The sequence below is a fragment of the Poecile atricapillus genome, chromosome 11 (genome assembly GCF_030490865.1).
Source record: "Poecile atricapillus isolate bPoeAtr1 chromosome 11, bPoeAtr1.hap1, whole genome shotgun sequence".
Taxonomy (NCBI): domain Eukaryota; kingdom Metazoa; phylum Chordata; class Aves; order Passeriformes; family Paridae; genus Poecile; species Poecile atricapillus.
In genome coordinates this window covers 2,431,610-2,457,756 of record NC_081259.1, presented here as the reverse complement: position 1 = coordinate 2,457,756, position 26,147 = coordinate 2,431,610, and the positions used below count along the sequence as shown (strand labels likewise).

At 45.8% G+C, this 26,147-nt stretch overlaps 1 protein-coding gene across 3 annotated transcripts; it reads right to left on the bottom strand.

Annotated features, from left to right (window-relative positions):
• Nucleotides 1-1,898: 1,898 nt before the first annotated feature.
• DPP8 (dipeptidyl peptidase 8) lies at nucleotides 1,899-26,132 on the bottom strand. 3 transcript variants are annotated; one of them, XM_058846750.1, is made up of 20 exons: nucleotides 26,069-26,132; nucleotides 23,950-24,219; nucleotides 22,330-22,442; nucleotides 21,262-21,435; nucleotides 20,268-20,436; nucleotides 18,979-19,089; nucleotides 18,509-18,637; nucleotides 16,991-17,052; nucleotides 15,844-15,944; nucleotides 14,358-14,535; nucleotides 13,002-13,161; nucleotides 12,166-12,245; nucleotides 11,626-11,778; nucleotides 10,922-11,057; nucleotides 10,036-10,181; nucleotides 9,383-9,529; nucleotides 8,814-8,966; nucleotides 7,502-7,644; nucleotides 6,699-6,810; nucleotides 1,899-6,137 (listed from the first exon to the last, which is right to left on the bottom strand). In XM_058846750.1, exons 2-20 carry the CDS (start codon nucleotides 24,206-24,208, stop codon nucleotides 6,015-6,017), a joined length of 2,649 nt encoding a protein of 882 aa, XP_058702733.1. In that variant the 5' UTR covers nucleotides 24,209-24,219; nucleotides 26,069-26,132; the 3' UTR covers nucleotides 1,899-6,014. The 3 variants fall into 3 exon arrangements, with proteins under 3 accessions (XP_058702733.1, XP_058702734.1, XP_058702735.1); XM_058846751.1 differs by having other exon boundaries at nucleotides 25,988-26,121; XM_058846752.1 differs by lacking the exons at nucleotides 1,899-6,137; nucleotides 6,699-6,810 and having other exon boundaries at nucleotides 7,508-7,644; nucleotides 8,830-8,966.
• Nucleotides 26,133-26,147: the final 15 nt, after the last annotated feature.

The following is a 26,147-nucleotide window of genomic DNA, read 5'->3' as shown; positions in this document are numbered from 1 at the left end:
CCAGTCAGACACTGCACACCTGCTGTCCAGCACCTGCCTCCCCTCCTGCACCTCCCTGCATCCCCCTCTCTAGAGAAATCCCTCATCTGCCTCTGGCAGAGCCCAGCAGGGTTTCCCAGGGGGCAGGCAGGATAAGGGAAGATGCTTTTCCTATACACCACCTCTGTAGGCTGTGCAGCCCCTGCTTCTGCTCTGTCATGGGGCCAGGGATTTCAGCTGAGCTGGTTTAACACAGAGCTCTTCCTCAGCTCATTTTGGAGCAAAATTATACTGCAGAGTTGCCTCTTCTTGAAAGGCTCCAATCTCGGGTGTCAGTGCCAGATAAATAGTTTTCATTCAACAAATCAATGAATAGAAACAAAGTACAGCAAAATAATGTCAAGTCATTTCACTGATAACGACAGCTGCTGGGCTGCAAGGAGACAGGGAGAGCAGGAGGGGGTGTGGGGGAATAGATTAAAAAATGTAAAAAGCAATGAATCACAGCTGGGGGGAAAATCATAAAACCACAAGCCACCGCAGCTCCCACACAAATGTACACGGTATTTACTCATCTATTTCTAACAAAATTGCAAGTAGAATAGAAAGGAAAAGAGGGAGGGCAATGGTGAAAGCAAATTGTTCAAACTATCTTTGTTGGAAAAGCAAAAGGGCTTTTATTCCAGCAGGAAGCAAACAGCATGGCTCCAAGAGCTGAGGGAGGGGATGTGGTCCCAGCCCTGCACCAGCACTCCTTCCTCCCACAGGTCCTTACCTTGCTGTTTTTGGGTCATCGTTTCCTTGCTGCTGGCTTTCTCTTGGAGCAATCTGTTGCTGTTTGCTTTTATGAGAGGAAATCCTGATTTTGGGAATTCCCTGGGAAACATGCAGCCCTGCAGGGCCAGCCCAGTGGTGTTGCATGCCTGTGCCGAGGAGCTTGACTGAACCAGCACTGGTTTTCCATAGGTCTGTTTGGCAGGAGCAGTCTGGAAAATGATTATCCTGAGAAAAGACTTTATGCTGGGGAGGAAAACACAGCCCTTTAATCCCAGCTGCCATTTGCAGTTTTGTTATTAATCCCATAAAATGACAGGAGGGTTAATTGTGCTCAGGCCTTAAGTTCTTCCAGAAAAGATTTTCCTGTTATCCTGTCCCAGACCAGTACTGTGACCCCAAACACTAAAAATATACCATGACTTTAGCCTGAAAGGACTTGCCTAAATCTTCACTCCCTCAGGTCTCAGAAGCCTCCAAGGATGGAGGCTTCTTAGTCCTTTGCAGACTAAGGACTGCAAACTGGGCAGAGCACAGGGCAGTGCTTCCCCCACTGGTGTGCTTCTCTGTGGGTGAAAAATGAGGAATGAGTGAAAATAAGAATTGTATGTGCCTTGAGCCACCCCCCCAGACCTTCTGGGACAGCACTAGGTGAACTGGGGTGCCTGCAAGGCTCATTCTGCTCAGAGAGACAAACAGGAGGCTGAGCACAAGGTGACTGTATGAGGGGACATCTCTTCCACTGCCCATTCCACTCACACAGGTTCCTCTGCTGGGGCACCAGGGCCACCTCCTCCCCCGTGGCACTTGTCCCACCTCGGCGAGGCTGCGTCCTGCAGTCCCTGGTGCGACAGCTCCGGCTGGTGGCTGCAGAGGGCTGCAAACAGCATTCACATGGAAACACTCAGGAGAGGGAACATGGCTGTGCCAAGGAAATGCCTGATCTTCCTGATGGGATCCATCTCCCAAACCACAAGGGACAGGAAACACGGCAGATGCTTTTGTGGAACAACCGGCGTGCATCAAACACACATCACTGCTGCTTTCCACAGCACAACGAGGGCACAGATTTAATTACACACAAGCTCTCCTAAATCAAGGAGACAGACAGTTGAAAATAGGGTGGAAAAAAACCCAACATTTAATTCAATTTATTTAGCAGCATCTTTATTGCAACAAAGGTTTTGTAATAAAACGCAGCAAAACTAATGTCTCCACTTTACATGATTAAAAGCCATGGAGCTCAGGAGGGGGGAGGGAGGGAGCCCAATAAACCCACTGGAGTGAGACATGCAATTTTGTTAACGCAAACAGCAGGCACTTCATGTTCTCGAATTAAACACCTGAACTTCTACTGCGCAGAACAGCCAAGGAAAAACCGCAGGAAGAGCTCTCTGCCCCTTCCAAAGGGGCACATGGAAAGTCTCTGTAGGGTTCTGGCACTCAAGGAAATAGGCAGCCCAAGGCAGGGGCCTCACCTGGCTCATGTTTTGCTCACTCAGACTCTGTTATTGCCTGGGCAGGGGTTGGGTGTCACGGCAGCAGCAGGACAGCCGGACACACGGACACACAGCAGGAGCACAACCCACTTCTCCTGGCAGGGAATATGGGTTGGAACTCAGAGTATGAGAATTCTCTGTAATTTCCTACCCAGGTTCAGGTGCAGGTGCTCCAGGGTTAAAGCATTACTACACTATCCCACTCAGAACATCTTTCCATAGCCTATTTCCAAATGCCACCAGTAAATAGGGAATGCATTTTCCATTCTAATATAATGAACTTAGTTATTTTCAAAGATTTGCTTGGTGCTTTGAGCTCATTTTCCCATTGAGTTTGTAAAAATTAAGCCGTTCTAAGTAGATATTAATTTTTCTGTGTTCTGAATAAAAAGAGATCATTGAGAACAAAGGGAGGTGGGGGTGAAACCCAACAGTTTTGCACATCCCACACTCACGAGGCATCACTGGAAACCACACTAAAATGGGGTGAAAGAACATGCTTTCACCAGAAACAAACACAACCAAACCCAACCACCTCAAAAGACAGGAAACTGCCTGCACCAACACACAACAACTTCGGTATCTCAGCACTCAGATCCCCATATTTCATATATGTTCTTAAACATATGAAAAACATTCATCTCAAAGACACCTGTGCAACTAAATATCCATGCAAGGAAGGCTCAGTCCTGCTCCTGCTCAGAGCTCCTGCTGGGCAGACACACCTGCAAGGCATAGGGGCCTCAGCATGGACATACCAACCTCTGGTTTGGGAGCCACAGCAAAGGCTCCTCCTCACACCTTTTTGCTCCACAATCTCTCTTGCATGTGCTCCCCCAGGATCTCATAGTTCTGCTTAAAACTCACATTAACTAAGAGATTTTTTTAACATGCAGGAAGTGAAGAAATACAATCCCAAATATCAAACAGGCTGGAAACCCTCTCAAGCGATATTCCCATCTCCAGGACTGTAAGGTACAGCCTTGTCCTCATCCTTGGCCAGACCCACACTTCACCATACGAGGTACAGAAATACCACTCCCCCCCAAAAATAAAGATGCAAAGTCCCTCAGCACTAACACCTTCCTACCTCTGCAGTCTCGATCACAACGGGGCCTTTCTTCACTGGGAATTTAGCTGGAATCAGACTTCATCTAAGGCATCTCTTTTGCAAGAACTACAAAACTCTGGTGATAAATCCTTCCACCACTTCCACAGGGTAAGAAAGCACGGGGTCTTAAAGTGCTTAACTACAGTAAAAAGAAAAGAAAATGGTAGGAAAGAAAGAATCCATAATTTATGTTGCAAAACAGAGCAGTTACAGTATATTGTACTTTAATAGCTTTTTGATGTATATATTTAAAACAGTGGAAGGATGCATTATTAAAAATTCTATGTCAGCACTGACAATTACATCCTGCCTCAAATCCAAACCCAGCCTGGTTTACTTACGTAATGTTTAGTTCTTCAGTCCCCCAAAAAAGCACTGTTTGATGAAGGCCATTTTTGTTCTGTTTTTTAAACAAAAGGATCAATTTCATCTTAAAAACCATATACATTTACATTCAAGGGTAATCACCTCTAGAAAAAGAACAAAAACACCCCAAAAAAGCAAGTTAATTTAATATTGAACAAAATATAAACAACCTTGGAAAAGGTGAATACTATCCATGGGTAATTTTATACATATATGTATATATGAACAGATATAGATATATGTATATATAATACAGCATAAACACGTTGGGAACACAATGGAATTCCAGAGGAACAGCTTATTTTTGTCTCTACCCACTGTTGTGTTGCACACGTGCTCCTCTCTCTCGGTGCTGACTTTAAACATTCTCCCCAGGGATGCTGCCTTTGCTTCAGACACAATTCACCACTAAGAGAAGACACTCCTGGAGCTGGGCTCCTTCTCTGCCACGCCCTTCCCAAAATCAACCCGTTATTGACCTGCTAATGGTGTTTTAACTGACCCACTTGTAATCGCTGCCATCTGAAAACCAGCAAACAGCCCGAACCAAGGCTCCCCACTGCGGAGGAAACTCTCCCTGCACGCCTGTTGGCTTTGGCTCCTTTGTTTATCTCAAAAACCAGATCCTGTTCTCACACACGGCTTTTACAACCGTGTAACCGCCCCAGCTCCCCTCGCTTTGGTGCACATGCCCAGCAATTTAACTGAAAAACGATGCAGTTTGATCTGATACAGCCAGACTCTTAAATCCCAGAGTTCTGGGATCAAGCTGAACAGAACAAAATCAAGGAAAGTACAAGGTTACAACATGTGGAGTTCTAAGAGCGTAAACACTGAGAGTGATTCCAGATTTTCAGCAGATGAAAAGAAAATCATGCTCTGCTTGTCTCTAGCACCAAAACAGAAAGAAAACTAAGTTCTTCGGTTTCTAAGAAAACCATTAAAACTTATCAGAGTCTCAGAGGCAAGTCCCAAAGGGAGAATTTTCTGGATTAGAGAGTAACTTTCTATGGATTTCTAGCCTGAATTACCTGTCGCCAGTTAAAAGTGCTTTCACACACTTATGTTTTCAGCCAAGCCTGCTGCTTAGTTAAAACCTCAATACCAAAACACAACTGGGACTGCAATTCCTTGAGGGTTACCCGAAGCTGTACAGAAAAGGGTTCCCAAAGACAGCATCATATCATCATGCACAGTAGTGCTAGAAAGGACCCAGGAACAGGGGACTGGACAGGGCATGAGCCTGGGAAATAGCCCCTCATACAAGAGGAAATTCAACAGAACAGTTCATATTGCCTCACATGTAAGGTCTCCCCACACATCCTCTGCAGACCTTGGAATTAGAATATTGAATTTCTAAATTGTAACAAGATGCATATGCCTATATCATGCTGATGTGAGGGTGAGGAAGGAGTATTGCAAACCCAGCTCCAGAGTGAACATCAGGGAAACATCTCAACGGGATGCACTTTGAAGCTTGTTTGAAAGTTTACAGTTTCTGCTTTTTAACTTAAAGTTAGTTTGCACCTCAGAATAAAAGATTGTTATGCCCATATCACAGTAAAGTATCAATTCACTTCTCCACTGAAATCAAGTACAATCAGGATAGGTTCTCAAGCTGCTGGAAGAAAAGAGAATTATTTATCCTAAGGGAGAAGGAATCAAAGAACCCGGCATCAACTGATCTGAATCCAAACTTGAAATATATTAAGAGGCAGCTTAAAAGTCTTTCTTCTTAAAAAACAATTAACATCTAGACAGGGGATGTGTCCAACTTGTGACCACCTTCTAAGGAGTGAGACACATCCCTTTCACAAAGCATAAAAGCTATATGATAGCATTTAAAATTAATAAAAGTTGTAACCATTCAGTTAAACTCTTGCTGTGTAGTGAGTAAATCATCCAGTATAATGTAATAAGATACCAAGGAACACACTGTAAAAATACATCAATTATGTCATAATGCTTGCAAAAAGTGAAGATCTGGTGCTGTAGAAGTACGTTATTTTCAGTTTCAGCTTGTCCCCCAAGAGAACACCCATGGTACTGACAGACATTGGATTTTATTTACAGCTTGAACTTTAAGTTTAATAACTAAAGTTATTAGATCACCGTACTTTAATTTCCTGTATGGCACCAAATTTACTTTTAAAAAAGTGTCTGTGAGGGTGTGTACATGTGTGTACGTGTGGCAGGCACCAGAAAGCAACGTTCCATCCTATTTTCTCTAGTTTCCTACACCTCCCTGTCCGGAGAGCAGCCGTGGAGCAGAGTTCTGAGGTCAGTCACATGGCCTTCATGGCAGCAATGCGAGAGCCCAGGTTCTCCTGCAGGTAATACAGCAGGTGCAGTTCATAGTGCTCCCCCGACTCAGGGACCCTGATGCTGTGTCTCTCCTGAGGGTAAATCTGAAATGGAAAACAAAGTCATAAATATCCACAGGAGTTGAAGGCGCCAATATTTAAATCAGTCCCAGAGCCACATTCCAAATGTCCAGGGAATGTCCCTGCATTAACTCTGCACCTGAACTGACACACCTCATCCTCTACTGCCTGAACCCAGGAGAACTCACTGGGATCCAGCTGTGCTGGAGGGGGATCAGCCTGGCTGAGCAGAGGCAGCTCCTGGCCAGAGCACATTCCCACTTCTGCAGTGTGGTGTGGGATCTCTGGGCTCCACCTGTATTGAGCCAGCAGGGTTTAATTAAATGCAGAACCCTTTTCTATGCTGCATGAACCCTGCTGAACTGCCTTCCAGCTGCAGATCTCCTCAGGAATAGCTTTAACTGCTTATTTACCCAATTTTTCTTCTTGTTAATTCATAAAATATTAACATTTAAAAAAATGCTTGGCTCAAATGCTACAATTTCATCCTGGAGTTCCAAGGTGTCCAGCACAGCCATAGCACAAATTCCAATTCTGGATTCCTCCAGGACACACGTTACCTTTACACCCTGATTCTGGCCTTACCTGTAGGTCATAGGGTTTCCCAGCTCTCACCAAAAAGCTGAGCAAAATACTGGTGTGTGCAAAGTGAACATTCTCATCCAAGAATCCGTGTAGCAGCAGCAAACGGTTTGGTCTGGGAAAAGCAAGAGACAAACAGTTCTAGACAGCATCCCACTCATTTCACAGTCCACACACATCCCTACAAACACACTCCCCAGAAAAGAGTATTTGTATTGAAAGCAGTAATTTCACAGTTGTAAACTGCTCTGGATAGACACATTTCTCAAATGTGTTCCTTCTTCCTCTGAAAGTTCTTCCTGTACATGCATATTAGTCAGACCTTTTATCTGAATATCTTATTTATTTCTCAGCAATGCTTCCTAGCTTGGACAATATGAGGCCTTCAACCTTGCTGATTGTCAGCTCTTTGGCGAGAAAGCCCATGGCCCCATCTCGCTCTGCTGTGCTGAGACAGCCTCAGGACATACAGAAACATCCCAATCAGCCAATTTTTGTTTATCTTAATGTGGCTCTAAAGATATGCTTGTCATTTCTTTAGACACAAAATATAATATAAAAGGGTTTACATGAAATGATCTGTAATTATGCAAATGTTCATTTGAGTATTAAGTTTATTAGTGTATTAGTGTTTATTAGTGTTGCTATTATATGTAAATAATTATTATTGTGGGTTTTTTTAAAATATTATTTAATGTGAGCATTTGTGATTAGAGAAATACCAAGATCAGGGAGATAAAAATTTGTCTATGGAGCTTGAACTCTCCTGGTAGGAAAAAGAAGACAAGAGCCAGAAGCAGACTTACTCAGAAGGAAACTTCTCAGCCTGCATGGCCACGGATCCCAGGTAGTAGCCCTGCTCGTTGTGCTCCGGGTGGCCCATGTAGCGCTCCGTGTATCCCGTGTCGTAGAAAATCCACAGCGTGACGGGGGCTCCGGCTATGGCCACCTGCCAGTGCCATGGAGAGGGGAATGACAACACTGACCCCTGAGCTGGGAATGACAACACTGCCCCCTGACCTGGCCACGTGCTTCCCTGCCATGGCTTCATCCCACTCTAACTGTGGAAGGAGCAAAGCAATCCTCGTTGCCTCTGCTCCAGCTCACACACAGCACAGCTCAGCTACGATCCACATGTGCTGGAAACCTGGAAGAGCCTACAGGTAAACTGGAAGCAACTCTAAAGATACCCCCTGAAAGGGATACTGAGGGAAGTGCATTCTGTGAGGTTTTGTGGGTTTGGGTCCATTTACATGTCTAACAGAAACAGTTCCCAAGGACTCAGCAAACTACCCTGCATAGCTACCACCAGCTTGCAGAGAGGCTTGTGGAAAAAAAGATGCAGAAAAAAGTAAAAACCACCACAAAACCACCTAAACCCCCTCTTCAAGGCAGGTGTTTGTAAAGATAAAAATACAACAATTGCTAAGGATCGAGACAAATAATTTTTAAACGTCCCAGTAATATTAAGGTTGGACTTAAAGAAAACAAGAGTAGCCACAAAGAACAAAGCATATCTCAAGGGAAATATCCAGGTCTTCCCACACCTCCACCCAAAGGCAGTCTGGCTATTTATTACAGTGGTCTAAAGTCAGGCAAGCACAAGAACCTCTTTCCAGTACCTCTCCCAGGCTGTCCTCCTGGCTGCTTCAGAACACTCTGCTATGCACCAGCCTGGCAATTTGATCTGGGAATTGATCAGTCTGCAAGGAACTACTCTCTCAGGGCCAAAAAAATGGAGAATGAGAAGGAGGTGTTGTTTTTCACCAGGATCGTTTCCCTTACCTGGTTCACAACACAAAGAGCTCAGCTGGCACAGAGTGGACAGCAGTTGACACTACCTAAGGTACCTTCAGCACAGGTGACCTGAGACAGGTAGAAGTACAGGAGTACAGCTAAGTCATTGCAAGTTCAACAGTCTAAGAGTTGCTGGGAAAGCAACTTCTCACTGAAGTCAGCCAAATAGAAGAGTCTTGAAGAAAACAGCCATTGCACTGTGTCCTAGCTTGTTTAGAGCAAGCTTCAAGGTCTTTGTGCTGTGACGACCCATGGAAGTCACACTGTTAAAGGAAAAATTCGGTCTGCACCACCAGAGTAGTACTCAATGCATGAACATACCCTGAAGATATCTGACCTCTGTGTTAAAGCCATTAGGGAGAGGTAGCCTCCGTAGGACCAGCCATGAATGCCCACACGCTCCAAGTCGATGAAGTCGTACTGCGACGCCAAATACTGCAGCCCTTCCACCTGGTCATCGATTTCTATCTGTCCCTGGCAGGGCAGAGACAAAGTTCTGTTAGTTACAGCCAAAAGTTACTTTCTCAGGATTGCCCAAGGTAACCACCTTCAGAGCTTTGGTACTCGGGAGTGATCCATGCTCAGAATGCAACTGTCCTTCTTCATGTGAGCTGCAGATTGTATCTGTGAGGAGTCACAACCTCGTTATGAGCCACCCTTGTCAGGCTGCAACTGGTTCACAACCTCAAACCATGACATTTTATCTTTTCCATGTCAAGCATCTTTCCTCCCTCAATTCTCACCTATCCACACTTGGCTGTCCCCAAACCCTGGGAGTGTCACACAGGCAGTGCAGGGAACCTGTTCCAAACCATTGCTTCAGTGCTGGTAACTCTGACACTCAAACCCACCTCTAGCTGAGAACAGAGCCAGAGTCAGAGCCCACTTACCATTTTGTATTTAAAGGCCCCTTCAAACTTCAGCCCTCGGTGGCAGGAGCCCCTATTGTCAATGACAACGACAACATAGCCTAAAGAGGCCAGAGTGTTCAGCCGGAAGTACTTGATTCCTTTAAACCGATTGTTCACCAGCTGTACCTGGAATACAAGAGCAGCACAGAATCCACAGGTCACCTCTTAATCCAGTTTCAGATTTTATATTTACTTTCCTTTAAATACTTTATACAATTTTATAATGTAAAGTTTTCAAGATCCCTACTCCCTGCTGCAGGATTCCCTCTCCCTGCTATGCAATAAACTCTTCTCCCAGTAAAACAAGTAATTCTGTGTCACAGGTATGAAGAGCTGAACGGAGGTCCAATGAGGAAACTGGAAAGGAGGAGGAGACAGAACTGGGAACAAAGACTACTTGATTCCCTTTTCTCCCAGTTCCAGCTCTGCTACTCCATACCCGTCCTCAGACAAATGGCAGTGCCTGGATCCATGATGTGGGAACAATGAATCCTTACAGCACCTCTGGCCAAGCATCTGCTCACCAAACAGGCAAAATGCCACCTGCTGCCCTCAGCACAGAGCAGGAAACATTCCTGCAGGAGAGCAGTGGAGTGATCCCTGCCAGCCCATCCCACTGCTCACCAACTCACCTGAGGGCCTCCATAAATGAAGAGCACTGTGGGATACTTCTTCCCAGGCTGCAGGTTGTGGGGTTTGTACATCATTCCATACAGTGTGAACCCCGTGGAGCTCTCGAAGGAGAACACTTCAGGGGGAATATAATCAGGAAGAGGACCTGCCATGGGAGGGAACAGAGCCTGGTTTTAACAGGAATGCATGAGGAGTAACACAGCTCTGCTGCACCACTGTCCTGTCACCAGTGTCACTGCAATCCCAGTGGAGCTCTCCCACACTTTCCAGTGGGTGTGGCTGGATCCAGGCAGAGACTGGGAATGCCCCAGCCCTAGGTGAGCTTTCTGAGCCCTATCACATTCCCATCCCTGCTCTCCTGTGAATGACAGTAACTCTTCTTCACAGATGTCCCATCCCTTCCTAATGCCACTTAGGACTTGCTACACTAACATGTGGAAAGCACGGGACATGGAGTATGCCTCAGGTAAGGAGAAATGAAAGGCAACAGAAATCCAGTGGAAGATTATAGCCCAAGAGCTGTCTCATGAAGACACGAGTAGGCAGCAGCACACACTATTTAAGAAGTGCACCTCCCTCCCCAGGAACACACTCTTTAGCAGACACATCACACAGAGAAAGTGAGTGCACTTAAATCCCTCCCTGAGCTAAAACTGGCAGGAGAAAATTGGTAATTTCCACTCTAAATTCCTTTGTGGTCTGTTTATATCCATTTGTTGCTGAGCTGAAAATGTCCCTCCTGTACTTCACAGAACTCCTCACACAAGCCTAAGTTTCAGAGACAAGTCTGGTCAGCCACAGCAAATCTCAAGCAAGCCTATGCTGGGAAATCTTTTATCCTGTGATCCTGCTTGTCCTTTTCCTGCTCCTCATCCATGCCATTACCTGCTGAATCTAAAATGGTAGCCCAGAATTCTTTAGTCCTATGAGCTGCATCATCTTCTGACCCTGACAGCCGGTACAGTGACACACAGTGGGGGTTTTTCTGATTACTGTACTTGCTGATGAACATGTCACAGTCCTGGGAAGAAAGAGAACATGTCTTGAACTTCTCGGTGCAGAGCCACAAGCAAGTGATCATTTCTTTTGCATTTAGATCTTTCAGAAGATCTTTATGGACCAAATTAAACCAGAAATCTGAGCACTTCTGCCTCTGAAACACCAGAGTCTTTAACACTCCAAAGCCAAAGATACACCTGAAAAACCAGGAGTGGCATGAAGAGCTTGTCACACACCTTCTTCTGGGCCATGAATTCCCAGCTGGATTCTTGGAACTCCACCCAATGCTGCCCAGGCTCACCTCCTCTGGTGATTGCTCTCTAGTTCACTGCAGGCAGAGAGCCAGGCTCAGAGTTTCAAACCATTCATCCTGGCTCCTTTTGCCTGAAGTGAGCTGGAGAGCAACCGGGAGGTCAAGTCTGGTTTCCAGGGTGGTTTCACACCACACACTTGTTGTACAATGTACAGGAGGGCACAACACAGCCTAAAATCTGCTTTTGTTATGTATCAATACTGGCCTGTCTGCTGAGTGACAGGATAAGCCTGGGCTAAGGCAGAGCAGCCCAGCCAGCCCTGGCAGGCACAGGTACCTGGCTGACACAGCAGGCGTGCGAGTAACCGCGCTCTGTCAGACGCTTCACCTCCCCGGGGTTCTCGTAGTTAACAACGTACAAGTGATGCTCCAGAGGTGTGTCTTTTGTGCCTTGAAAGTACACCAGTTTCTTGGCTTCATCCACATAGATCTGTCAGGAACAAAACAAACAGCACACCCCTCAATATCCAGTCCTACCACCTCAAAGTCTCCCTTGCATCCCTCCTGCCCCACTTCCATAATGCTGAGTTGGAGCCCAGCAATCTGCAAGGGATAAACAAAAAAACTGTTCTCTCTGTCTAAAACTCTGTCAGTTTGATTCAAATGGCCAAAGAATTCATCCAGCACAGAGCTAGAAGAGCAGCAGTTTGGGGACCATTCCTTCCTTCCTTGTGCAAGCTCACAAATTACACAGAACAGAAATACTGTGTATTTTGGCTAAAACCATACTGGATTAATAGATTTCTGCTGATCCTTCCAAGGGACCATCTCCCGGTAGTGTGTGACAGGATATCCAGGAAGCAAGAGCAAGACTTACATTGGATCCATGTCTGCCAAGCACTTCCCATTCCCCACTGGTAATTGCTATCTCCTCTTTGATGAGGCACTTGAAGTCACCTGCAAATAGCCAATGTACAGAGTTTTTTATTTCTAAAAATATCACTTGCATAGAAATAAAGGTTTTATGCTGAACAACAGGCAGGCAAAGGAAATATGAGATGCTAAAAATGGAGAATTTTGCAGGAACTCTGTTTTTATAAGATGATTTTATTTCCCTTAGAATGAGGGAGATTTAGCAAGAAAAAGAAATCAGATGCATTCAGAGCAATCTAATCAGCCCAAGATAGAATGCTATGTGGGAAAAAGACCCACAACAGTTGGATGAAACTAGGACCTCTAGTAAAATTAGGTGTATTTTTTGTGCATGCAGAGTTCAGTAGGTGCCTTCAACACACACTAAGTAAATTAAGTATCACAGCATGAAACTGTGAATTTAAGAACACATGCTGTGGAAAAACCACTCTGGGAGCTTTGCACACAGTGATTTCCTGAGTCTGAGCAAGAACAAGTTCCAGCAGTGAAGAGGAAAAGCCAACTATGTCTCACAGTATCACAGGGAGCTTGTTATCCATCTGGTTTTTGGAAACTTTTCCTTTTAGTCCATAAGGAAGGATCGAGGTTAAAACTAAGGCATGCTAAAAACAGAGTAACTCCTGTACAATTTCCAGAGGAATGACTGTACACTGAAGTGCTTTCCTGGACAACAGCAGAAGTTTCCAATAAGGCAATAATTCCTGCCAGCTGGAAGGACATTTATTTCTTCACTGGTCAGCAACAAATGCCCAATTAAAGCACAAGAACAATTCCCCTTACTCGGAGCAGGGAGGCCTCCACAGGAGCGTTTGTACTTGCTCTCCTTCAGAACCGAGGTGACTTTGTACAGGTGCCGGAAGCCTGTTTTGCACTCAGAGGCAAAAATGAACTCTATCTCATCCTCATGGGTTTGAGGGAAGACATGGAAGATATCATGGATCTGAGAAGACAGAGCAGTGGATTATTGTTACCAGCAGGACTCTGGCACTGCAGTCACACAAAATATGTTCCTCTTGCTGCTCAACACAGACCACACAGCCCAGGCTAACTGGGCCCAGCACTGTCCCTTACTGGGAGAACCAGTTACACTTGGAGCCAGGGGGGTCTGCAGCCAGTGCCACATCCCAGCAGCTCCAGCTTTCTGCCAGTCTAACTCCATATCCTGGTCACCAAACTAATCAAAAGTTTTCTGCACCTGTCCTTCTAACTTAGACACAGAGGTGGGTCCACCTCTATCCTGTGCTGCCTGCAAGTGAAGGATTTTTTAAAGAAAGATGAGCTGACATCATCTTCCCACTCATCAACATGTCAGCTCTTGCTTCAAGGGACAATCTTTGGAGGACTTGGGAGCATTTTTCTTCACAGTATGAGCTGCCAGTCAAGAACCATTTTAGACAGTAAAAATAATGGAGAAAGGGAAATTCACTGCACCATCCTGAAACCAAACATTTACTAAGGAGAGAACGTGGTATCTAAGAGAGCACTTGCTGTACAGGGACCATTCATTGGAAGGCTTTGTGCAAATGCTCTCTGCTGAAAGATCCAACTCTGTGCCAGTGATTGATGCTTCCAGGCACACCTCCAACGGGATGTCACTACAGAGACAGGGATCTTTATGTGCAGCAGTGTGAGGAGAGGCACAGTTTACAGCACCTGATTGCTCTCAACACTTGCCCTGCAGTTCACCTCCCAGAACATCACACCCTTAATCTGTTTTACCAGACCAAATGTAGCTCAGGAGGAGTTCAGTGCCTGTTAGGTGACTCTCAGATCTTTTCACCCGGTGTCATCTTGATCCATCTTTGCTGTCTGGAGATTATTTTATCTGGTGGCACTGCTGGTGCTAGCAATTGGCACCAAGAAGCTGAAGAGTGCCAATGACACTGTGGGCAAGGGGCTGCCTGGGAATGCCAGAGCCTTGGGCTCTGCTTCTGGCTCTGAGTACTGCATCGACTCAAGCAAAGCAGGTCTGTTTTCACATCCCAAATCTGTTCTCTACATCCTGTTTTTTACAGCAGGAAGCATTGAATATGCACAGAACTTGCATGATGGGATCACTCCCCTTGGCAGCATAGTAACATCAACGTTGCTCGAGTGCTACAAACTGTCAGAGAAGGCTGAAATTCAAATTCTTACATTTATCCAGATGTCTGTCGTTTCTTCATAAATAATGAAAGGTGTAACAGAATCTGGTACAGCATCAATAAGTTTCTGTCTTTCCATTGCATCATCTTCTGTGGGGATGAATAATGCAGGAGGGATCAGGACTATCTGAAGCCGAGTTTGGGAGCGATCCAGCAAGATAGACCAGATGCTGTTGAGGATACAGATATTAGAGAAAATAACATGCAACCATGAGTATGACACAAGTCTGAAAATCTCAGCAGACACTCAGTAGCACTAAGTGTTTTGAGGGAGTCAGGAATATTCAGTTGCAAATTAAGTCACGTGCAAAATTTCACCCACATAAACAAATCTCTTCCATAACACAAGAACCTATTTTGCTTCATTTTAATATTGCATAAGCACTGCAAGTTCAAAAGTTTAACTCATTCTGTTCTCCCCGATTTGAATTGTGCTTCAAGGGAGAAAGAGAAGAGAAAAATCAGAGGGAATAATGAAGCAGAAAAAAAATTCAATTGAAATTTCAGGATGCTTGTGAAAATACTATTGTTAGATCTACACCTGGTAGAGAATAACACTGGCACCTAAAGGGACCAGCAGCAGCCCCTGCCATATTCTGATGGCTTTATATGTAGCTCCAACAATAATTCTGCAAAAAGCAGGATAATTTAGCAAATGTGTCCCTGGATTTCTTCCATATTTGGATGGGAAAGGTGAAAGCCATCTTTAGATTCAAAACCTGGAGAAGTGCACTTCTGGAAAACCATGGATTCATTTGGGTTGGAAAAGACCCTTAATATCATCGAGTCCAACCATGCCTCCAGCACTGCCAAGCCCACCACTAACAATGTCCCCAAGTGCCATATCTACACAGCTTTAAAGTCCCTCCTGGGATGGTGATTCCACCACTGCCCTGGGCAGCCTGTGCCAGGGCTGGACAACCCTTTCAGTGAAATATCCTTTTGGAGAAGCTTCTGGTGAGTTAGAAACACTGTACTACATCATCTACAGGGTTAAAATGACATGCAAATGTAAGTAGCACTTACAGCAGGTTTTCTGATCAGTAAGTCTGGTCAGCAAGGATGGTCCAGTGGTTAGGGCGCTAGCCTAGGGCCTGGGGGACCTGGGCTCATTTCTCTCCTCAGCCACAGACTTCCTGCGTGACCATGGCAAGGCACTTAACCTCTCTGGGCTTCAGTTCCCCATCTGTAAAATGGGGACAATAGCACTGCACTCTCTCTCACAGGGATGCTGAGAGGACACACACATCAAAGGCTGCGAGTGCCCAAACCCAAAGCAGTAGGGCCAGGGAGCAGAGAAAGACACAAGGAGGGCTCTGGTTTGGCTTTTGGAAAAATGGTCCCCTTTGCACAAACAAGTTGGTAGCAATGTAAAAGTGAAAGCAGGCTTAAGCTGGAAGAAGACAGAGACCACTACAATCTGCTTCTGACTGTATGACCCCAAACCCTCTGAGCAGAGACAGGATTAACATACGCACTATTTTCCTTCTGGCGTCCACCCAGCTCTAGCAATGTACTCTACTCCTTCAAAGAGGATCTCGAAGGGCTGAACTAGCTCTTTATCCACAACATCTGCAATCTGTTGACAAAGCAGCAATTCAGTGACACTGAGATGAACCCCCACAACCAGTTTTTCATGCACGATGAGAGCCTGGACACAGAAGACTTTTTCTGTGCAGCTTATGCCATTTAGATTGTTCAGCCTTTGCTACACAGGGGACTGAACCCCGTCTGTAGCCAGACCCCAGCACAGCAGGAGAGCTGCACACTGCCAGTACAGCCAGGGCTGGGACCAGAGAAATCTGGATGCTGCTCACAAACCCATCATTCATCTCACACAACTCATTTGAACTCTTAGCTCCCCCCTGTAAATGGGAGGTGATTTGTATTGAGCTCTTTTGTAGGATTTTCATGGATAGGTGCTGAACATCCTGCATGACACCCAGTTATCAATGTGGTTCTAATCCATGAAATGCAACACTGCAGTCTGTCCCTGCTGGGACCGGGAACAAATCCCAGTGGTACCCAAAGGGTCCTGAAGGCTTTCCCTGCCTTTCCTGGCTGACACCAGCATCACTGTCCCAGCAGGTGACTGCTGATGGCTGAAGTAGCTCAAGAGTTGGGAGAATTCCAATAATTTACGGCTGTTCACATATCTGTTTGATAAGATTAATTTCCCCTCTGTCCAAAGATCCTGGAATGGGCTATGGAAATTTCTGCATCTGTTAAAAAAAATCCCAGGGCAAAAGCAAAGATTATCTCTTTCCATATGTTCATGCTTTTGTAAGGTGATATACTGTATTTGCAATCCAATTTTCCCAATATCCACAGCCAATCAAGAGATCGGTCACATAAGAAGGTCTAACCATCCACACCTACAATACTCTGCTCTGCAGCTGAGTTCACACACCAGTGGTAGCAAAGAAAAGCACAGCCTTGAGAAATACTGCTGCACACTGAGTATCTGCACAGGAATGAGCCAAGGGCACTGCCTCCACAGAAGCCAGGAAGCCATCACAACCAGGAAAGTTTCTTTGTGCAGAACTGGAAAACTAATTTTACAAAAAAAATATGTAAATCACAGCAGTTAAATGCATTTGGCAAACAAACAGAACATAGACTTACTCTGCCTTCTGCATTGATTGTCACTTCAGAGATCTTGAAAGTAACCTTTGGGTTTGCTGTACCTATAAAAACAGATGTTGACAATCAGGCATCAATTGTTTGCTGTGCATTATTGTGGTGTTAATCATACAGGACTGGAAAAGGCAAACAGCAGAATGTTCTTTCATCAAATAGCCTCCCTGCATGTCTGAGAGACAGCACAGAACCAGGCAGGGAAAAAAGAAACTGCAAATGTGAGGAGATTTAGAGGATGAAATCCTGCAAACAGATCAAGAGCCATGCTGCTGTCCTCTCTCCCACAGTCAGTGGATGCATTTACAGGTGGAAGTAAATGCTCAGGAGTGAGTGGGATAGCAAAGCAAGCTTTGGTTCACTGCTTGGCTCTTATTCCAAAGTGGTACATAGAAAGTGATCCAGTGCTAAAGAGCATCCGTGAAAATTAAACACCTAAAAACCTACCTTCATCACTAGTGTCATTATGATAATAAAGCTACATATTGTTTAAGGGATTTGGGCTTTGGTTAGCTTGTTTTCTTTGCATTGAATAGAGCCATGACAAAATACACTCAGAAATCTGAGCACTCACAAGAAAAACCACGAGGTGTCACCTCTTGCTTCCCAGCCTTACACTGAGCCTTTCTCCATCCTTGATACAAATAGTAAACCAGGAAGAGCAGAAAGCTTTTCCAGTGAAATGGGGAACCTACAAGATCTGAATGAAATCTACAGCTTGAGCAGGTCAGCCAAACAAAGATATTTCTCTGAAAAATGAAGATTTCAGTAGTGAGGAAAGAGAGCAAACTACTGTTACCTGAGCAATGTGTCCTGCTGTGACAGCAGGGACATCTCAGAAGGGCTGAATTGCTCAGACTTGCCCCATGCCTGACACTGAATCAGCCCTCAGCAGGTCTGCTTAAATCCCACTTCCCTGCTTCCAGTGGCACTCCACTTGAAGCCTACCCATAGCCCTTCACTGCTGAAGCCTCCAGATCATCCACTGTGTGCAAATGTGACCACAGGTGGTTTTCCTGGCAGGCTGCAGCAGGACAGGTTTGCTGTTTAAAGTCCAAAAGCAATCCTGGAGATCAGAGTCCTCCAGGATTTGAACTGCCAGGGCACTGCCAGCAGCTAAACAGAAATCCTCCCAAAACCCCAAAAGGCTGTAATTCTGGAGTTGTTCCCTCAGAAACACAGGGCTGTAACGAGAATCAACTCCTCAACAGCTTAGGTCTTCCAGGATCCCAGAGAGTGTCTCAAACAGTGACAATGAGAGAGAGTTCCTGCCAACTCCTGACACCCAGAGCCCTCAGGAACCACACGGCTGCAATATCAGCACAGTCACCAGTGACTCACCCAGCCTCCAGAGCAGCTTCCCCAAACACATTTGCACCACCTGGACACCAATTCAAAGACTACTCAACACCTCTCTGCTCTAAGCTTGGAGAGTCACTGCTGTCAGGCACATGGAATTAAACAAGCGTCTTCCAGAAACAGGAATGTAAGGTTTCAGGGTCTCACCAGTTTTGGGGTACCGGAAGGAATCTGTTCTTCTTGTCTCCAGCATGGGTGATGTGACATGGATAATTTCCACCTCTGACTCATCATTTTCCTCATAAAGAATTTGAAGAACTTTACCCCCATCCAGTGCTGTAAATGAATTAACATTACAGAATTACAGAACAGAATTATCAGTTATTGCAGGCATCAGTGTTCTCTCAGGAGCACAAGCAGATTGGAAGGATGAAGAAAAATCAACAAAACCTGTGATTAATGTTTCATTAAGTAAAACACTGAGACTCCTACAGCTCCCACCACTGTTGTGAGAAGGGAAGTCTCTCACCACAATGCTCACAAGGCCCCTGTAGCCTGCTCCCTGCTGCAGATAGCTCCAGAGGAGGCCATTCCCAAATTGCATAAGGATAAGTAAGAGCAAGAAAGAGCTCTGCACTGGACAGGGCCTGTCAGACATGCTGGATCCCCACACTTACTGGGCTGTGCCTTTGGGCACCACCAGTAGCCAGTGTATCTGTCAAACTCCTCCTGCAGCACAAAAGTAGCCACGCCAGCAGATTTTGGATCCTCCTCAACATTGGCCAGTTCTAAAAAAAGACACCAAAGAATTAGTTCATGATGTGCTGCAGAACCAAACCAGCTCTGCATTACCCCAAACACAGCCCAAATTCACCCCCAGGGAACAATTACACGGTAATAAAACTTCTCAGCAGATTTGTTTTCTGCTTCCAGCCTTCTCTGTTCATATATTTAGGGAGGATTTAATCCTCTCTGACATGGCAGCTTCTTTTAGGAAAGGAAAGCCATTCTCTCTTCTTACTTCTACCTAATCAGGCTCTCAATTAGTCAAGGAAAGAAAATGTTCTCTCTACCTGAGTTCAGTGAATTGGAACTACAACTTTTAAGAAAATCAAAACCTCAAACCTTTCTGAACAATTGAAACTGAAAACACCAACATTCAGAAACATGAAAGCAGAATCAGTATTTCATTCAATGTATGAACCAAAAGGAACAGCCTTATATAACATCTCAACATGCTGACATATCCATAGGGCTTCAATATTTTTCCTGTTACCCTGGAGGTAACTTAGCAGCGCTCCATAAATAATTATCATCTGAGAAGGAGTGATTGCTACAGCTTATTTTTACTGTACTTACATAATATTTTAATATTAAGCATTTAAATAGTCTAAAGCAGTACTATGAAGTGTCAGAAATTTCAATTGACTAAAATTTAAATTACATAGTTTAAATACAAAATGAAATTGATTTTCATTGATTTATCCACAATTTCTCATGTTCTTTCTTACAGGATAAATGCCTAAAACAGAGTTGAAGAGGGTAAGAAGTGAGAATTTATGTTACTGAGTGTGAGGGGACAGCAGAAACTGCCTAAATTGTTTCTAAAAGTCTCTGCAGCCTGATTTCACTGACAGAAACTTTCCTCCAGCTCTATTCCACCCACAGTTGCTCCACTCAAAAAAGGCTGTTCCAGTGAAAAGCAATGTGCTGTGTTTCAGGAGAAGAGCCCTTCCATATGTATCCAACAAACAACTCTTTCTGCCAGATTGCACAGTGCAGGGAAAAGAATCATCCCACTGTATCTGCACTACAGGAAGTCTATAAATGTGACAAACAAGGTGGAATAAACAGTGGCCATTAGCCCCAGGTAATGGTTCAGGAGAACCTTTAGTGCCATTGCTCAGTGCAGTCTAGCAAGAACAAGTGCAGAGGAGGTAGAGGAATTTAACTCAGGATGCATTACCATTGTGCACAAATGTCAGCCTCCTTTCTTCCCTGGATTCTATATTAGATATCCAGATGTCATTGCAATGGATAAATGCAATCCAATTTGGATCAGCTGGACAAAGCTTGGGATCCATCCGGATATTTGGACAACTGGTCTCTACCAGAATGGGTCTTAAAGGCTGTTGCTATTTGGAATTAAAAAACAAAAAAGAAACACAGTAAGATATGATAACACAGGAACATATCCACCAAGTAACCTGGATTTCAGAAGACCACAGCAGTGTGAACACTGACTTCAAATACATTTTTAGAGAGGAATCTACCCACTTTACACACAGGAAAATATTATGCAGATATTTTATATGGAAAGTTGTGCCTCTACCACGGTCCCACCATGCCTCTTTCCCTAGAGCTGAGGATCAGCCCCAAATCAAAGGGCAGTTTGTGTAGAGAAGTCTGACACACTCTTAAAAAAACAGCACCCTAAAAGGGGCTGTCCAAAAGCAACTCAAGATACAGTAAATTACCCCAACAACAGGGTCAGACAAACACCAAGCATCTATTATAATAATAATAAATTATTTCAGCTTTGAAGTCCAGCTTCAGCACCAGCAGAGTGAAGGCTGCTTGTTCTGCAAGTTGTACGGTCAAATGCTGTAAAAGTGGTATAACACACCCAGCACTGACCATGGAACAGTGACCTGGAAACTGCAACCTGGGGACAAAAATTGTCTCAGATGTGACATCTGACTCCATGGAAGAGCACAGAGCCTTTTGTTGCTTTTTATGGACACTGCTAGTCATGAAAAATCAAACAAATCTGGTGTCCTGCATTGCTGCCGCAATTTTACCACTTCTTATAGTTTGAAACCCTGTTTCCAGGGTTATCAAGGTCACTTCCAGTGCCAGCTCAGAAACTGCTGATGATCTGCTCTTTGCTCTCACTCCAAGCCAAAGGAGTCCTTGCCAGAGCAAAGTCCTGCAGAGAGACAGCAGATGAGTAAACTCACAGTGAATCCATGGGGGCCTCCATCTTTCACATGATAAATCCCACTCCCTGCCTGGAACAGGAAGGTGCCGCTCTCTCTGTGGTAATCATAAGAGGCAATCCCAACGGTGCCGATCCGCTTCCTCTCCCGCAGCAACTCCTCCTCCCGGGAGTACATCCCATAGTCCAGGATGGCCTAAAAACAGGCAGAGAAGCCAAATCAACACCTCTGCTCTGCATGTCTTACCCTGCTTCCAGGAGCAGATGGCTGAGCAGACATCCTCCTCCTCCGGAATCCTCCGGAATGCTGCCGGCTGGAAGCCCACTCCTGCTTTGCCTCTGCCATCAGCACTTGTAGGTGCAGGCCACGATCAGATCCCACACAACTGTAAACTGACAGCCACTCCTCCCATAGCAAGGCCAGCATTATTCCCAACACTCCCTGGTATAAGAAAGCTCAGACTGAGGGTCTGTTATTTCGAGAATGAGCAGGAGAGGCTTTGCTCACTTTCACAGACATGCAGTGACTGGTCTGGTGGGAGGAGAGCACAGCCGGAGTTTTATGTCTGGCTGACAGCCCTGGGAAATAACATGGGGAAAAATCCACCTCATTCCACGTGGGGTTTGTCCCACCTCCTCCAGCCTTCCATGGTGCATGGGATGGGATGGAGCAGGCTTGCTATGTGCCGCAGGGAAAAGGGAATCCACATCCCAGTGAGTGGGAAAGGGATCCTCTGCTCCAGAATGAGTCACAGAGCCACTGACTGATCCTCGGGGGAATCATCACTTCCCCTGCAAGACAGCAGGGAAGTGATTGGAGACTCCAGGCTCCTTCAGCAATCCCCAGGATCTCACAGCACAGAACTTGATGCAAATTAGCACTTGCCATCTCTGCCAGCAAAGGAATCATCCAGCACACAGAGAGGATGGAACTCCAAACACAGGAGAAAGCTGTGCTTCATTTTGGAATGGCTGCAGGGTTGGCACATACAAGGAGAATCTTTACATTTTTAAGACAATAAGCTTCAAATTTTCAAGATGAAAACCCCAAATCCCACGTGCTTGAAGCAAGTAAGAAATCAGGACCCACCGGAAAAAGATCCAGAAGTGGCTTCCAGGAAAGCAGCAGGACGGCAGCTTTGTTTATGGTTTTGGGAATTTCAGAGTAGAAGAGCGTATTCTCCCTGTTCTCCCCAGACATTGCTATTGTGAAAGTGAGGTTAAAAAAAAAAGTGCATTAGCTTTCTGTTAATAATCCAAACACTCTCAAAGGATGCCCAGGAACAGATTCCCAGGCCCCTCCTACCAGTGGAAGAACTGATGGTCTCTGCATTGCAGCCTCACTCTGGGAATTCCCTGCTTCACAGAAGTGCAAGTCACAGAGAAAGCAGAGAACAATGAGAGCCAGGCTTACCCCATGCTGCTCAAAGCACTCTGTGTCTTCTTACTGCCCTTTAATTCCACAAGCTGTATAAATCGAGGATTTATACAACCCTTGTATAATCAACTGGCTTTTGTGCCAGTTCCTCTGTCTGGGATATTCAGCCTGTGTTTCAAAGATAACTGACCTTTAGGGGGGTTTGAACATCCCTGTCCTGCTCCTCTGTCTCAGTGCTATTCAGATTTCTGAAGGCTCCTGCCCAGGCACATGGGTATCAGCCCAGAAGGAGCCAGGTGTGCTCCAAGGGAAGGCCAAGCCCGATCTATAGCTCAGGAACTGACACTTGGGAAACCAGAGCTCATCCCAGGGGAATCAGCCTCAACCCACCCGTGATGTGCTTGAACTCAGCATCATCCAAGGATTATGACTCCCATCTTCTGAAAAGGGGAAAAAGAGCAGCAGTTTTCTGACTATGTCACTGCACAGCACATGCAAAGACTCTGTGAATCACTAACCTGAGCTTAAGCAAGTAGCCCAAGTGGCAAGCAGTGGGGCTAGAACATGGCTCTGGCTCCTAGGCCTCTGTTTCAGCCATTGCTTCTCTCCCTAATCCAGGTTTTCATGGATTTATGTTCAGCTACTGCAGCTCCTGAGAAAAGCATTCCTCCACCACAAGGGCTGTTCCAAAAAGCCACTCAGAGGGTTGCTCACAGTGACTTATGGTGCCAAATCACTTCTGTCAAGTGAACACTAATTAGTGAAACAATGCACCAAATCCAAGAACAACAAACTACATAAAGTTTTTTATAATTAAGACCAAAAATGTTGAGAAAAGTGTTTACTCTTTAAGCTGCCCCCGACCTATGCTGCTATTTAGTCACCACAGGATCCTGGAAAATCTGCTCTGTCAGTAGCTGAGGCACAAAGGACTTTCAAAATTACACTTAAAATCTCTGCTTTGGAAGGAAACTTAGAAGGAGAAAAGGTTCCACCCAACAGCTGTAAGAGAAAGGAGATAAACCTGCATAGCTTTTGGAGAGAGTATTACTTGGAGTGACAGAAAAGGGACTGAACATGGTTTGTGTTTTGGGAACATGCCCCAAAGGTGATTTCCCAGCTCTTTTCCAGGCCTAATGGGTCACCTCCAATCATGCCACTCCCATGGGAGATTACCTCACAAGTTTTAATGAGATATTACGATCACGATCATGACTTTTGACCAGCCAGTGTGGCCTGGAATCCCTTTTGATTTAACTGCCAGGAACACCCAGCTGTCAGGAACAGTCAATCCCAAACAGCCCTGCAGTGACACTGTCACAGCCAGCTCACCCAGATAGTAGATCCTATCGGAATGCGGTCCTTCGGGATCATTTTTCTTCACAAATGTGAAATCATGAGGGGCTTTTGCCATCATGTATCCATGATACTTCCGTGTATCTGTGAGCAGTTTCCGAAGCTGGCTCCAGGAATGCCTCTCTACATAGAAAGGTTCCAGTTTTGGCTGCTCCTCTCTCGGGACCTGCTCCTCACGACCTGCAGTCTCAAAGATTTCCAGGCCCGGCTGTTCAGTTTCCATGGCTGCTGCCATGTTGCATGTTTCTGGAAAAAACAGAACAGCAGAGCTTCAGCTCCAACAAACCCTCACTGCACACTCCCAACACACCCCAGAGCAAAAATGCTTTAAGAAAACCATCCTTTCACATGGGGAATAAAAGTCACAGCAGAAGGAAGAGAACCAGGAAATATTTTTGTGCTCTGGGAAACAGGCTGGCACCACTCAGCCTCTCAGAAGGGACTAAAGACTCCATGGAGCCACAGACTGATTGTTGTGTTTCCCATGCTCACACATACCAACCACTCATTTTAGGTCATGAAGTAGATAAATCCTTCCCCTTTAAGCTCCCACATGCTTTTTTTCCCCCTGAGACCTCCACAAATCACTTCACTACACTGATATCAGCAAAGGGGATGATTAGGATTGGAGCAAGAGCTGGGACAAACAACTGCTCAGAAGAAATAACACTGATAGCTGATCTGGAACCATCAGGCCACACAGGCTTAGGCAGCTCATGTCCTTATTCCCATTATTCTCCCTTAACTTCTTGGGTTTGTTTGTAGCACCTCTCAAACTAAGCTCTGAAGGGTCTAGCAGTGATCAACACTATTATATTGTCCCAATTACAAATACCAGAAGGGGACACAGAGAAAAAAGCATTTCCCAAACAGATTTATCTACAACACAAGTCTTATCTGCCCAGCAGGCTGTTAATTCAGCAGATATCTCTTCCTGCAGTGAGCTGGGCTTTACAAAGTATATCTGAGATGAAACTGTCAGCTCAGACATCTGGCAAGAGGAAACCAAGTCCTCCCACTGTAAATCTCAGATCTGAGGGCAGGTCCAAAAGGATCCAAGCTATGAACTCCTGTCACATAGTTCATTCCTGGAGAGCCCAAGGTGTAGGATTGTCAGTCCTCAAAGGGAGGGAGGGGGTGTCTAGTGCCTATATATAGCATGGAAAGACTGCACAAGTGCTGTGTACGCCACTGGGGCAGAGCACGTTGGCCTGAGCCTGACAAAACACTAATACAGCCTAAATAAAGTGTTTCCCTTGAGCAAACAGGCACTGAAGGATCACTGCAGCTCAAGGCACAGATCTGGGCAGCTGGCAGAGCTCTCTGATGGACTGGCTCTCCCATGGCTCTCCAGAGCAGCTGAGACGTCTCCCCAGAGAAGCAAAAAATACATGATCTGCACATTGACAAAAACCCATCTTAACACAAATAGTTTAGTTTCACCTTTGGCAACACAAACCAAACAAACGCGGGTCTTTCCTCTGCTCACACTATTTACAGCACAAAAATCCAGAACAGAAGAGCCCTGTCCAACTGGAAGGAGGGTCCAAGGCATGCACCGAGCAGTGCTGCGCTCGAGACAGCATCAGGAACTGACAATGAGCCTTCAAAACTGAATTGCAAATCTCGCTTCATCTGAAGAATTCCAACAAAGAAAAAACCTCCTTTCCCCACCTACCCCCAGATGCTGCTATTTCTTAACCCGACCTACTTTTCGCAGGAAAAGGGATAAAAACCGAAGAGCAGTAGACGTTAACGAGCCAATAGCAGTGGGAACGGCCACCCTGCACCCGAATGTCAGCCCACGGTGATGCTCCCGGGGGTCCCTCCACGGCCAGGGACAGGTCCGGGGGGACGGCGGACAGATCGCAGGGGTCCCTCCACGGCCGGGGACAGATCCCGGGGTGGAGGCGGGCACATCTCGGGGGACCCTCCATGGCCGGGGCGGCGGCCAGGCCTGACCGGGGGCGGAAGGCCGGGCTGCCCCCGGGTCAAGCCCCTTCCTCCCACCCACCTCAGGAGTTCCAAGTCCCTCAGGTGTCCTCCTCGGAGCGGAGCCCCCCGCCCGGCCCCCGAGGTTCCCCCCGGTACTCACGGCGCTCCGCGGCGGCGCTGCTGCCGAGCCGCCCCGCCGGGCCGCTGCTGCCGCTTCCGCTTCCGCTTCCAGGAGCGGC

Excerpts from the sequence above, each read along its gene's own strand:
- DPP8 (XM_058846750.1), bottom strand. The coding sequence starts at position 24,208 with ATGGCAGCAGCCATGGAAACTGAACAGCCGGGCCTGGAAATCTTTGAG. Across the intron at positions 22,443-23,949 it reads CGATAGGATCTACTATCTGG|CAATGTCTGGGGAGAACAGG; the intron begins GTGAGCTGGCTG and ends CTTTCACAATAG. Across the intron at positions 21,436-22,329 it reads CACTTCTGGATCTTTTTCCG|GCCATCCTGGACTATGGGAT; the intron begins GTGGGTCCTGAT and ends GCCTGTTTTTAG.